The 14,740-nt window shown below is 29.8% G+C and overlaps 1 protein-coding gene across 1 annotated transcript in view; it reads left to right on the forward strand.

The window, feature by feature from the left end:
• Positions 1–801: 801 nt before the first annotated feature.
• LOC134715366 (uncharacterized) overlaps positions 802–14,740 on the forward strand; it is a 47,353-nt gene continuing 33,414 nt past the window's right edge. Inside the window, exons 1-9 of the mRNA XM_063577507.1 lie at positions 802–920; positions 2,330–2,515; positions 3,572–3,619; positions 4,390–4,450; positions 5,527–5,563; positions 6,024–6,082; positions 7,104–7,219; positions 8,239–8,437; positions 8,733–8,813. Of these exons, the coding sequence (XP_063433577.1) occupies positions 2,388–2,515; positions 3,572–3,619; positions 4,390–4,450; positions 5,527–5,563; positions 6,024–6,082; positions 7,104–7,219; positions 8,239–8,437; positions 8,733–8,813 (729 nt within the window). The 5' untranslated portion in view covers positions 802–920; positions 2,330–2,387. The remainder of the gene's footprint in view (positions 921–2,329; positions 2,516–3,571; positions 3,620–4,389; positions 4,451–5,526; positions 5,564–6,023; positions 6,083–7,103; positions 7,220–8,238; positions 8,438–8,732; positions 8,814–14,740) is intronic.

Raw genomic sequence — 14,740 nt, forward strand, 5'->3', positions numbered from 1 at the left:
AAAAGTCAATTTTGTCTCACAAAAGTCAATTTTGTCTCACAAAAGTCAATTTTTTTCTCACAAAAGTCTTTCAATTTTGTATGCAAATAAGTTTATATTTGCATACCTTTTTGACAAAATTGACCTTTGTCATTACAAAAATGAATTTTGTCATCACGTGTGAAGATCTATGGGTATTCTGAGACTACTATAACATAATATTAAAGTAGTCTCAGGGGTATTCAATAAAAAATAATGTGCATTTCGTATTGTCTCTTTTATGACCCTTTATTGATTGCCTAGTGCCGATGTGAGTCAAGGCTCCGTGTTGAAGACCAAACCTTAACCTATAATTGCTGAATTTTTATACAGTGTAACTTGTTCTCTCATTGGCACTCATGATCACTCATAGTCCCTCATACCACACCTTCATTTTTATGTAAAGGTATTTAGTTCAATGAAACCAAATTTTATGATGCCATAATCAAGAAGATTTTTTTTATATAAAACAATATCAACTGACAAACCCATATTTATCTGATCAAAGTTTAAAAAAAGACTTGTCTATGTATGGTGACCATATTTTAATAGTCCGTGAATTACTAACTTTTCAATTTCGTTTTGTCTAAGAATCTGATAAATACACTGAACTGTGTGTTACTTAACTAAAACGCAGACAAAGAAACCTCAATACAATTATCAAATTAATATGACATTTAATAATAAAAAGTATTTGAAAACATTACTGCACAGTTTTTGATATTTTAATTGATGTTTTATTGATTTAAAGATTATGTTTTTTACAGATATCATGTGACTGATCAAAATGGCGGCTATCGAAAGGGGCAAAGATGCAGCAATCTTTCACTTTGACGTTTATATAGAAGATTGCCTGAAATTTTGTATATAGTTACCGGTAGATCATGCGTTATCTTCTATAGGTAAGACTTTCAAAGAAGATAATACGTGAAATTCGCCAAAAAAAATAATGTTATCTGCAAATTGTTAGCAGAACACATCTATCTTCGATTGTTTGCTGTCAGATACACACTTTTTATGGACGTTGTAAGTGACTTAGTCTCTACCTTTTCTGTCTGTCATTCACACTTGGATTCGTAGTTTAACATTCTCCTTTGAAACCCACCAGGCAGTCATGTGATCTGTAAATATATATCAAAAAGTCAAATCGTCATGGGGAAAAAACGACAAATCAAAGAATTCAACTTTATATATAACAGCTAAGCTAATATAGGACAATGTTGCTGATTAAAAATTACACCACTCCAGACCCTTTTGTTTACCACATAATAAAAATTACCAATAATTGACAAGTTCTGAGTCGAATACGATACCAAAACCAATAGTATATTCACATGTTACCTAATATTACCTATTCTGAATGTTCCCCATCTGACAGGTGCACCACCAAACGGTGTATTTAGAATTTTGCTATATACACAGGCCATAATCACAGGGTTGTCCCTGCTAAATGCAATCACTGTCACATTTGTAGTATTACTATTTTAATCAGTATGACTTTCTGAGATGACAATATGCATACTAACAAACTGGACTTAAGATAAGGCGTATAGGTAGTTTTCAATTTGTTATCTGGCATATGACAAAAAACAGCCAATCAAAGAATGCAACTTTATTTAACTATTATAAGAACAATGCTGTTGATTAAAGAATAATACATTCCAGGCCCTTTTGATTCCTGAAATAATTAATATTACCAATAATTTATAAGTTCCATGTTGACGGGTTCAACCAGAAAAATTTTGAAGCAGAGAAAACTGTGCATCTTATAATCGGCATGACTTTATCAGATGACAATATCAATACTTGAATAAGGCTTATGCATAGTAGTATACTTGAATTCAGTCACAGACATGCGATATTACAGGTGTGTTCTAGTTAAATTTTTAAAATTCAACAAATTTTGCATTAAAATGCATTTTTTTTTTAATTTTAAAGTTTGCATTATTGAAATATTTAAGCTTGGAATTAAACAAAGTATCAAAATCAGCAAAATTATTTGTAGTCAGCTTACATGTACAAAGAATTGTTGGAGAAAAAGAAGAGATGGAAATGTTTTATTCTCTGAAAATGACTCTCAAAATGTATCTTTATAAAATGTATATACATTTACATGTAGCTGTAATATTATGAACCTACAAAATGCGTTTAAAATTACTATTCTATGTAAAAATAGTAATTCTGGGAAAACCTGGGTTTTCCTATTAAGGTTTCCTGCCAATGTTATACTTTTGACAACAGAAGTAAAGATACTGCCTATTTATATCCTATTGTTCATGAAAGTGTATGAAACTCTCTTGTTATTTTTTAGATTTTAAGTTTATTTAAGTCATGGAAATTGCAGACTTCCCAAATTAGCAACAAGTACCATGGAGACAGTATTATTGAAACCCAAGGACATCCTTCTTCATATGTGCCAAAGTGAAGAAAATTTATGGACACAGAGAGATGCATCAGAAAGTTCTGTTAGTACAGATTTGGGGTCTAGTATTCTAAGGTGAGACTTATCTTAAATATTTCATTCTTCAATGTTCTTTTTGAAATTAAATATTTTAATAAGAGTTCACCAAGTTTTACAAAGAATTTTATACTTTGATTTAAATACAGTTTAGAAATCTACCAATACATGTTCATCATTGGCACATTGCTCAGAGTTACTTCCCTTTAAAAATTATGTGGTAATAATATTATACAATAGGAATGAGATCACATTACATATGAAAATAAGGAAATTAAACATTGTCTGGAAAAGAGATTTCCATGCATCAAGGACATGTATACACGTCTTAATGAGAACCCTGTAAAATTACTGGAAATTTGATCACATCCAAATTGTATGAAGTTTAGAATTACAATGTTTTTTATTGGAATTAAACATGATATTGTAATTTTGTAAACAATACTAAACATATTTTCTAATCATATTTTTAGTTATCTTCAATGATTTTGTTGTTTTACATATATATATATATGCGAGGATGAACATTAACTTACTTTGTCAAACCTTCATTAAATATTATGAAACTTTAGGTAAAGACAATATTATCTGAATCAAACATATGAAAAAAAATATTTCTGTCATCCTTTGTTTAGCATTTTACATTTTATATACATTGTAACATTAAAAGACTGTCTTGGATAAAGTTTTCATGGCATGATCAATTAGTTAACCTTAATGGATTGTTATGAAACTTGAACAGAATATAATCTTCAAGATTAAGAAACAACATTAGAAGGAACTAGTTTCATTAAAAAAAAACCAATCTGTTGATAGATGTAATATAAATGTATTTTAATCTGTGTTTTTACAGTCTCTCATAACTCTTTTTAGAGTGGCTCTTTTATAAATTGTTAATATTATATTGTGTTGTATATCAAATGTTTTAAAGAGGTGAGACTCTAATAAATTATTTGTTTGTTTGTTTGTTTGTTTGTTTGTATTTAACTAATGATTTAACTAAATTTTTGCAGTCAACATTACCATTTGGCACTAACATTCACTATGTTTTTTTTTAATGTGACAAAAGATTTTAAAATATTATCATTTTTTCAGGGAATGTAAATGTCTGAGGAAGATCCATGACCACTTTAGTAATCTCAAGTAAGTGATTTAATGAGTAGGAAAAAAAACACAATTGGAAAAGGACAGACAACATTATGACCAAATTAAAAAAAAAGATATTCAGTGTGCATTTATCATGGATGCACTATGCACAGAAATCGCAAAAATAATAACCCTGGTGAGCTTCAGCTGGACCCTAAATGTACTATTTCAGTGAAAATGGACTTCATTCTAAACTCAAAAACATATAAATGAACTAGAATTTAAAAATATACAAACTAAACTAACAAAGGCCAGAGGCTCCTGACTCGGGTCAGGTAGGGAGGTGTTAAACATACTTTGTGAAATCTCAACTCTCCCCCTATACCTCTAGCCAATGTAGAATAATGAAACTCATAGCAATACACACAGTAAAACTCAGTTTAAAAGAAGTCAAAGTCCTATGTCAGAATAGGTAACAAAAGAAATGATAATACATAAATTAACAAAGTACCACTAGCACTTTCAGCCTTCATATGAAAATCAAGCACAATCCGTCCTGTTAGGATGCTAGGAATAAGGATGAAAAATGTTTGTCCTAGGCTACATTTTGTTTTTGTTTTAACGTATCTTTGTCTTGCCTTATCCTATCGAGCTTTGACTATGAACAAATGAAAGTAGTTTCAAAATGTTGTTTTTAGTGTAGTTTTTGGAATCAGTTGGATGAGCAGACATTTATATTTTTATTTGGATCACCTATTTATATTTATATACTAAAAGTTATACACTTTTGTTTATAAACAGATCATAATATATTGTTTTCTTTTCAGTAAAAGAAAATGTTGCATGAGTTTGGCTGTCTGCAAAACAACCTTCAGTAATTTCAGAGTGGTAAGATATTTTATTCATACTCTCAGAGTGAGGTTTAAAAACCTTGATTGTAGGGTAAAGGGTTTCTTTGATAATCTTACACCTTTCTTCTAAAAAATGCATTTTTATGTGTTACGGAGATTATTTTGTTTTCTTCATTTTTATGCCCCATTTATGGGCATTATGTTTTCTGGTCTGTCCGTCCATTCGTTTGTTTGTCCATCTGTCTGTCCCGCTTCAGGTTAAAGTATTTGGTCGAGGTAGTTTCTAATGAAGGTGCAGTTCAATCAACTTGAAACTTTGTAAACATATTCCCTATAATATAATCTTTCTAATTGTAATGCCAAAATAGAGATTATACCCTTTTTTCACGGTCCACTGAACATAGAAAATGATAGTGCGGTTGGGGCATCCGTGTACTAGGGACAGGTTCTTGTTTGTACATAAATTAGGCTGTTAGTTTTCTCGTTTGAAACGTTTCACATTGTCATTTCAATGTCTTTATTAGCTGACTATGCATTATGGGCTTTGCTCATTGTTGAAAGCCATACAGTGACCTATAGTTGTTACTTTCTGTGTCATGTTGTCTCTTGTGGAGAAATGTCTCATTGGCAATCATACCACATCCTCTTTTTTTATATATAGTCACATAATGATACATTGCATTACTCATCTAGTTTGTGTTTTATTTCTGCTGATTCACCCTAAACGGAATAGGTCCTTGGACTAAGAGAATTATTTAAAAATTTTACTTAATATACTTGCTTAAATTTTACCTCTTCTAATACCAGTAGTGTTTTTACACTTTCTTTGTTAATTTCAGATAAGTATTAGTAAGTGAATTTATGATATCAAAATCCTGAGGATAGTACTAATTGGAATCTATGATTATCCTCAATAAAGTCTTAGAACAAATTAGTTATGGTATGTTAGTGTCTTAGTTTTATAAAATCAGTATCATCTTGTAACAGCAAAATGGCTAATTGTGTAAAAGTCATATGGCTATGTAAACGTAACAACCGATTGCCATCAGATTTTGAATGTATTCTCAATAAGGTTATCAGATTATATGATGACGAACTTATAATTTGTTTTAGGTTAGAAATGATGGCAGAGATAATGGGATCGAAGAAGGTTAGTAAAAGAAATCAATTTATTTAAAAAAAAAAAGATGGATGGTAGACATCAATGAGACAGTAATCTAAAAATATGAAAAATCAAACAGGCATTATTTTATTTCAAATTTACACATAAAACAGTTTTACATCTACAAAAAAGTTTTTCAAACAACATACCATTAAAAGGGTGAAAACTATAGAATAGTACCAAACAAACTGCAAAGTGTTTGCTGATTCATTTATTTTCAGTGTTTGAAGCTTCTGTTCAAATCTAACATCCAGTCAGTCTTCTATGCTGTAAAGCTGGGCATATGATAACCTAAAGACTAGCAAAATCTATTTAATGTTATGTTCTTTTTGTTTTGTTTTTTCAATTTTTGTTTTTGTTTTTTTCAGGTTCAAATGAAGAGTTAGAATAATGCAATATCTTAGAACATACAATAACATTATAACATATTTACTTTTTTTTTTTTTAGGTGCAATGTCTAAAACCCTCATTGACAACTCACAGCTGGTGTCTGAACTAGATGAAAAGGTTTGAGAATTATATTTGCCTCTGTTAAAAATTAAATGAACAAACAAATACTTTTATCAGGCTCATTAATTCAACAGGGCTAAGGTAAGTGAGTTCCACCCTTTGTGTCTGTTTGTCATTACTACAAACAAAAAAATACCACTGAAACCACTCTGCCATCAAAATTTGGTTTACATCTAATTCATGTTCTCTTGATTTTGACATAATTATTGTCCTAGGATATACAAGATTTTATAAAACTGACAATTTTCTGCTTCGTTGATAGACTTCATTGGAATATTGAGTATGACAAGATATCTACTTCATAATTATACCACTACTCTAAATGTGGTTAAAACTGGTTTATTTCTGTTAGAAAACTCTCACTACTTCAAGTAATAGTGTCATAATTTCCGGCACCAAGCTCTATCTGGATATGTCAATTACAGTGTGACAAATTTAAAGTTCAGTCTATATTCCACATCCTTAAAAATGGAATTTCAATGATGTGACGTAATTTATATTTTGGGCTACACACAATAAAAATATGCATAGTCTTAGATTCTAAAGTGGCAAATTGAAAACATTATATATAACATTTTGAAATGTTATGATTGAACATAGAATACCTATAGTCATTTAGATTCAGAAATCATTTCATATTACATTTTAAAATGTTATGATTGAACATTAAATTGATTTCAATCCTTGTAAGGATCAAAATGATCTTTTCGAACAAAAGGATGAATAATGACTATCACACATAGAATAACATGCAACACTAGTAAATTTGGGGCCCTTTATAGCTTGTTGTTCGGTGTGAGCCAAGGCTCCGTGTTGAAGGCCGTACTTTAACCTATAATGGTTTACTTTTTAAATTGTTACTTGGATGGAGAGTTGTCTCATTGGCACTCACACCACATCTTCCTATATCTATAAGTAGAAAATATCAAATTTTTGTACAAAGATAACTCTATACCAAATGCTTCAAAAAATATTTCTACATGAGTGATGTCACTTTACTACAGTTTTCCATTTTTAGGAATTTAGAGTGTTTAGATATGCCTACATGTGTGCCTCCTATCCTGTCTTGGGTGCACCTGACCCTCCATCTCCACAGACACCACCTATTACTCCAACAGGTCAAGGACACATAAGGTAAGTCGGTACCTAACACTACAGGGAGATAACTCTGTAAAATCAGCAAAACATTTTAATTACGTTATATTGTTAAGGAAATATAAAGCTTCTCATTGATTTTTAATGTTTTTCAAACTGCTATGTATCCCATGAAATTTTTCCGAGAAATATGTGGTTCAAGTTTTTTGAAATTTTTATATTTTTTCTCCTAGGGTCAAAGTAAATAAGTTTTATGAAAATTGAACGAGCCAAATTAATTTCTGTCAAGGTGTTAGGTACCAGCTTAATGAACTGATTTGAAGTAATAGGTAGAGACATAAGAATTTTTTTCTAGATCATGATGTTAAAACTAAATGTTCAAACTATATGGTAAAGACCAAAAACATGGCTACCCAAATGACTCAAAAAAAGAACCATCTGATAGTCAGTTTCAATTTACCATTATAAAATGGAAAGATGAAGTTTAATTCAGTCTTGAAAAATGTTTGTATGCCTCTATGGACACATTCCCTCCCAATTCATTAGTTTTATTAAAATTTAATTTATGACAGGCCTTGTTGGCCAAATGGTTTAAGTTGTTAAACTACTGTCTCACTAGCCTGTAACACAAGACTGAGGTTTTGATTCACATCCAGTATGTGGCTTATGAACATTGTACTCCAATCCTAATTGACTAGAATTATCAGTTTTCCTGCCAAATGTCAATGAAATGTAACATATTTTTGGTCTAAAGTCATTAAGCTAAGTTAGATTACTGCATATGCATTCAATATATTTACAAAAGTTTTTTTATGTAACTTCAAGACACTTGTACAGCATAGTTTTTTTTATGTAACTTCAAGACATTTGTACAGCATAGTTTTTTTTATGTAACTTTAAAACACTTGTACATCATAGGGTAACTATGTGTAAAATTGTACTTTAAATATCTTTATTTTTGACATCAAAAGTCTGATAAATTGACATCAAAAGTCTGATATAAATCTATGTTGAAATTAAAGAGTATCAAAATTGAAACTTTAACATATTTTTGACAGGATACAGTTCAAAGATTTAAAGTCACAGATAATGAGAACACAATCTGGTGATGATGCAGAAGATGAGACATCAATTGTCCCTGCTGAAACCCTCTTTGAATTGTTGAGGAGGGTATTCAGGTTAAGTCCCAATACATTTTACCAGTATGAAGTCTATATAAGAAATTCCTATGGCAAGAGAGATGCTGAACCTAACAGAGTAAGTGCTTAGGAATTAAATTGTTGATTTCACTTTAAGATAAGGAGTTGTGGGTACACATCACTTAGTCAAAAACCACAAACACTATAAACACTAAAGATATCTGGATTTTTTGTAATGTCAAATGCAAAGTATATATGAAATATGTTATTATTCAAGCAGTTTGAGAAGTTCTAAGGTAATTGTTGAAGACATACACATACAAATCTTTGTAAAAATGGAATGTTAATGAAAATGTTCAAACTTGGCCTGAATAAATAACTAAAAAAAAGATTCTCTTTTTTTAACATTTCAGATTTTGGCAGAGGAATTGGTTGGACAGTTAGCCTCACTTGAAAACAATAGCAATCCATATTACACACCAAAACACTTTATGGTATGTTATAATCTTATAGTACAATAGCAATCCATATTAGATCTTAAATGCTGTTAAAAAATCTTTTACAAATTTCCTTATTTGACATTAAAGTGATCCTTTTCTTACATGTGTAATCATCACCAAATTTTAAGATAGGTAAGCCATTAGAATGCTTGAACTTAATCCAGACTGAATGCTAGGATCTGTCTCCTTAGTAATTCTTCTGTTACTTAAATGTTTGCATGGCTGTAGTGTATGTTTTCTGACTTAAAAAAGTTTTTTTTATATATATAAAGAAGAAGTGTCTATGGTATATCATTGATGGCTGCTGTCCCTGAAGCATCCATTTACTTTAATTTCAAAAACCCTTGCTCCCTTTTACCCCACCGTGCAAGGACAGTATAGCCAGTCAAGGTCGTTAAAACATCCATTTGTCTCCTTTTTTCCTGCACATGTGCCTTTAGAAAAATATTGATAAAAGTTAGGTATGCTATATATGCCCTATTTGTTTTTGATATGGAAAGAATACCCCTTGTCCATGCTTTTGTAACTTTTTAATGTTTCTATGTAAAGATTTCTGAATAGTTTGTCTGTATAGATGAATATTTACTAGACCTTTGAAATATTTTTTTGGTTGCACCCATTAAGCAGAACTGTAGGTTTTTGTTTTATATTCATGTTTAGTGACTTAATCATTATATGAAAACTGATATCATGTACATTCTATTTCTATTGCAAAGATATGTTGGGGCCCAATATTGGAGTCTTATATACAATAAATATGACTATTAAACTTTGTTACAATTTAATTATACTATTGTTTATATATTTGATATACCATTATTGTTCATCTTATACATAGACACATGATATACCATTATTGTTCATTATATACATAGACACATGATATACCATTATTGTTCATTCTATGGATTTATGAGTTTTGAACAACGGTATACTACTGTTGCCTTTATCTATACATATTCACCTCAGAAACTAACAAAAACCTTTGAATAGACTTTGCATTGGAACTAAACACATTTATTCAAAAAAACGTTGTTGGCATGACACGGGTTATGTTCTTCTCATATATGTTATGATGGTATGATACTAAACCCCTAATAGGGAGGATTGTGCCTGATGTACATATGATGAAATCATAATCTTTCAGTCAGTTTAATTGAAGTCTGGAGCTGGCATGTCAGTAAACTGCTAGTAGTCTATTGTTATTTATGTATTATTGTCATTTTGTTTATTTTCTTTGGTTCTGACATCAGACTCGGACTTCTCTTGAACTGAATTTTAATGTGCGTATTGTTATGCGTTTACTTTCCTACATTGACTAGAGGTATAGGGGGAGGGTTGAGATCTCACAAACATGTTTAACCACGCCCCATTTTTGCGCCTGTCCCAAGTCAGGAGCCTCTGGCCTTTGTAAGTCTTGTATGATTTTAATTTTAGATTCTTGTGTACAATTTGGAAATTAGTATGGCGTTCATTATCACTGCACTAGTATATATTTGTTTAGGGGCCAGCTGAAGGACGCCTCCGGGTGCGGGAATTTCTTGCTACATTAAAGACCTGTTGGTGACCTACTGCTTTTTTTTTCTTTTTTTTTTCTATGGTTGGGTTGTTGTCTGTTTGACACATTCTCAATTTTATAGACACATGCTATACCATGATTGTTCATTCTATACATAGACACATGCTATACCATTATTGTTTATTCTATACATAGACACATGCTATACCATTATTGTTCATTCTATACATAGACACATGCTATACCATTATTGTTTATTCTATACATAGATACATGATATACCATTATTGTTCATTCTATACATAGACACATGATATACAATTATTGTTCATTCTATACATAGACACATGATATACCATTATTGTTCATTCTATACATAAAAAAATACTATACCATTATTGTTCATTCTATACATAGACACATGATATACCATTATTGTTCATTCTTTACATAGACACATGATATACCATTATTGTTTATTCTATACATAGACACATGCTATACCATTATTGTTCATTCTATACATAGACACATGATATACAATTATTGTTCATTCTATACATAGACACATGATATACCATTATTGTTCATTCTATACATAAAAACATACTATACCATTATTGTTCATTCTATACATAGACACATGATATACCATTATTGTTCATTCTTTACATAGACACATGATATACCATTCTTGTTCATTCTATACATAGACACATAATATACCATTATTGTTCATTCTATACATAGACACATGATATACCATTATTGTTTATTCTATACATAGATTCATGGTATACCATTATTGTTCATTCTATACATAGACACATGATATACCATAATATTTCATTCTATACATAGACACATGGTATACCATTTTTGTTCATTCTATACATAGACACATGACATACCATTATTGTTCATTCTATACATAGACACATGCTGTACAATTATTGTTCATTCTATACATAGACACATGACATACCATTTTTGTTCATTCTATACATAGACACATGATATACCATTATTGTTCATTCTTTACATAGACACATGATCTACCATTATTGTTTATTCTATACATAGACACATGCTATACCATTATTGTTCATTCTATACATAAAAACATACTATACCATTATTGTTCATTCTATACATAGACACATGATCTACCATTATTGTTCATTCTTTACATAGACACATGATATACCATTATTGTTCATTCTATACATAGACACATGATATACCATTATTGTTTATTCTATACATAGACACATGATATACCATTATTGTTCATTCTATACATAGACACATGATATACCATTATTGTTCATTCTTTACATAGACACATGATATACCATTATATTATTTATTCGTATATTTTAACAAATTTGATTCGTTTAGGGATAGTCACATGTTTAACTATATTTTCGAAGGTAGAGAAAAACGGCGGATAGCAAAAAGCATATTGCACAGAGCATATTGCACGGTTATTTTTAGAATATCAAAAATCCGATTTACTTTGTGACGTCATGTAATGAATTTCAGGATATCGTTAAACGTTTTGAAACAAATGATATATGTGATGGATTTTTTGACGAAAAATATTTTCAAATACATAAGATGTCAAACAAACAAAAAAAGTAAATTAAATAAAAACTAATATGTTGTTTTTGTCAAGGAGACAGTATGATATCTATAAAATTCAAACAAAATCTAATGACGATTTTGATACAAATAATCATAATGGTCTGAAATTAATAATAACAAATATAGCCTTTGTATGAGGTCAATACAGGATATATCAACCCAAAGAAGTATATTGAACTCGGACTTCGTCCTCAGTCAATATACTTCTTTCAGGTCAATATATCCTTGTATCGACCTCATACAAAGGCTATATTTATATAAAAGTTTATTCTATACATAGACACATGATATACCAGAATTGTTCATTCTATACATAGACACATGATATACCAGTATTGTTCATTCTATACATAGACACATGATATACCAGTATTGTTCATTCTATACATAGACACATGATATACCATTGTTGTTCATTCTATACATAGACACATGATATACCATTATTGTTCATTCTTTACATAGACACATAATATACCATTATAGTTTATTTTGTACATAGACACATGATATACAATTATTGTTCATTCTTTACATAGACACATGATATACCATTATTGTTCATTCTTTACATAGACACATGATATACCAGTATTGTTCATTCTATACATAGACACATGATATACCAGTATTGTTCATTCTTTGCATAGACACATGATATACCATTATTGTTCATTCTAAACATAGACACATGATATACCATTATTGCTCATTCTAAACATAGACACATGATATACCATTATTGTTCATTCTATACATAGACACATGATATACCAGTATTGTTCATTCTATACATAGACACATGATATACCAGTATTGTTCATTCTATACATAGACACATGATATACCATTATTGTTCATTCTATACATAGACACATGATATACCATTATTGTTCATTCTATACATAGACACATGATATACCAGTTCATTCTATACATAGACACATGAACAATAATGGTATATCATGTGTCTATGTAAAGAATGAACAATAATGGTATATACATTGAAGACCTGTTGGTGACCTTCTGCTGTTGTTTTTTTATTTGGTCGGGTTGTTGTCTCTTTGACACATTCCCCATTTTCATTCTCAATTTTATAGATACATGATATACCATTATTGTTCATTCTATACATAGACACATGATATACCATTATTGTTCATCTTTCACATAGACACATGATATACCATTATTGTTCATTCTATACATAGACACATGATATACCATTATTGTTCATTCTATACATAGACACATGATATACCATTATTGTTCATTCTATACATAGACACATGATATACCATTATTGTTCATTCTTTACATAGACACATGATATACTATTATTGTTCATTCTTTACATAGACACATGATATACTATTATTGTTCATTCTTTACATAGACACATGATATACCAGTATTGATCATTCTATACATAGACACATGATATACCATTATTGTTCATTCTTTACATAGACACATGATATACTATTATTGTTCATTCTTTACATAGACACATGATATACTATTATTGTTCATTCTTTACATAGACACATGATATACCATTATTGTTCATTCTATACATAGACACATGATATACCAGTATTGTTCATTCTATACATAGACACATGATATACCATTATTGTTCATTCTTTACATAGACACATGATATACCATTATTGTTCATTCTATACATAGACACATGATATACCAGTATTGTTCATTCTATACATAGACACATGATATACCAGTATTGTTCATTCTATACATAGACACATGATATACCATTATTGTTCATTCTATACATAGACACATGATATACCATTATTGTTTATTCTATACATAGATTCATGGTATACCATTATTGTTCATTCTATACATAGACACATGATATACCAGTATTGTTCATTCTTTGCATAGACACATGATATACCATTATTGTTCATTCTAAACATAGACACATGATATACCATTATTGCTCATTCTAAACATAGACACATGATATACCATTATTGTTCATTCTATACATAGACACATGATATACCAGTATTGTTCATTCTATACATAGACACATGATATACCAGTATTGTTCATTCTATACATAGACACATGATATACCATTATTGTTCATTCTATACATAGACACATGATATACCATTATTGTTCATTCTATACATAGACACATGATATACCAGTTCATTCTATACATAGACACATGAACAATAATGGTATATCATGTGTCTATGTAAAGAATGAACAATAATGGTATATACATTGAAGACCTGTTGGTGACCTTCTGCTGTTGTTTTTTTATTTGGTCGGGTTGTTGTCTCTTTGACACATTCCCCATTTTCATTCTCAATTTTATAGATACATGATATACCATTATTGTTCATTCTATACATAGACACATGATATACCATTATTGTTCATCTTTCACATAGACACATGATATACCATTATTGTTCATTCTATACATAGACACATGATATACCATTATTGTTCATTCTATACATAGACACATGATATACCATTATTGTTCATTCTATACATAGACACATGATATACCATTATTGTTCATTCTTTACATAGACACATGATATACTATTATTGTTCATTCTTTACATAGACACATGATATACTATTATTGTTCATTCTTTACATAGACACATGATATACCAGTATTGATCATTCTATACATAGACACATGATATACCATTATTGTTCATTCTTTACATAGACACATGATATACTATTATTG

This window comes from Mytilus trossulus, chromosome 4 (genome assembly GCF_036588685.1).
Source record: "Mytilus trossulus isolate FHL-02 chromosome 4, PNRI_Mtr1.1.1.hap1, whole genome shotgun sequence".
In the NCBI taxonomy this organism is placed as follows: Eukaryota; Metazoa; Mollusca; class Bivalvia; order Mytilida; family Mytilidae; genus Mytilus; species Mytilus trossulus.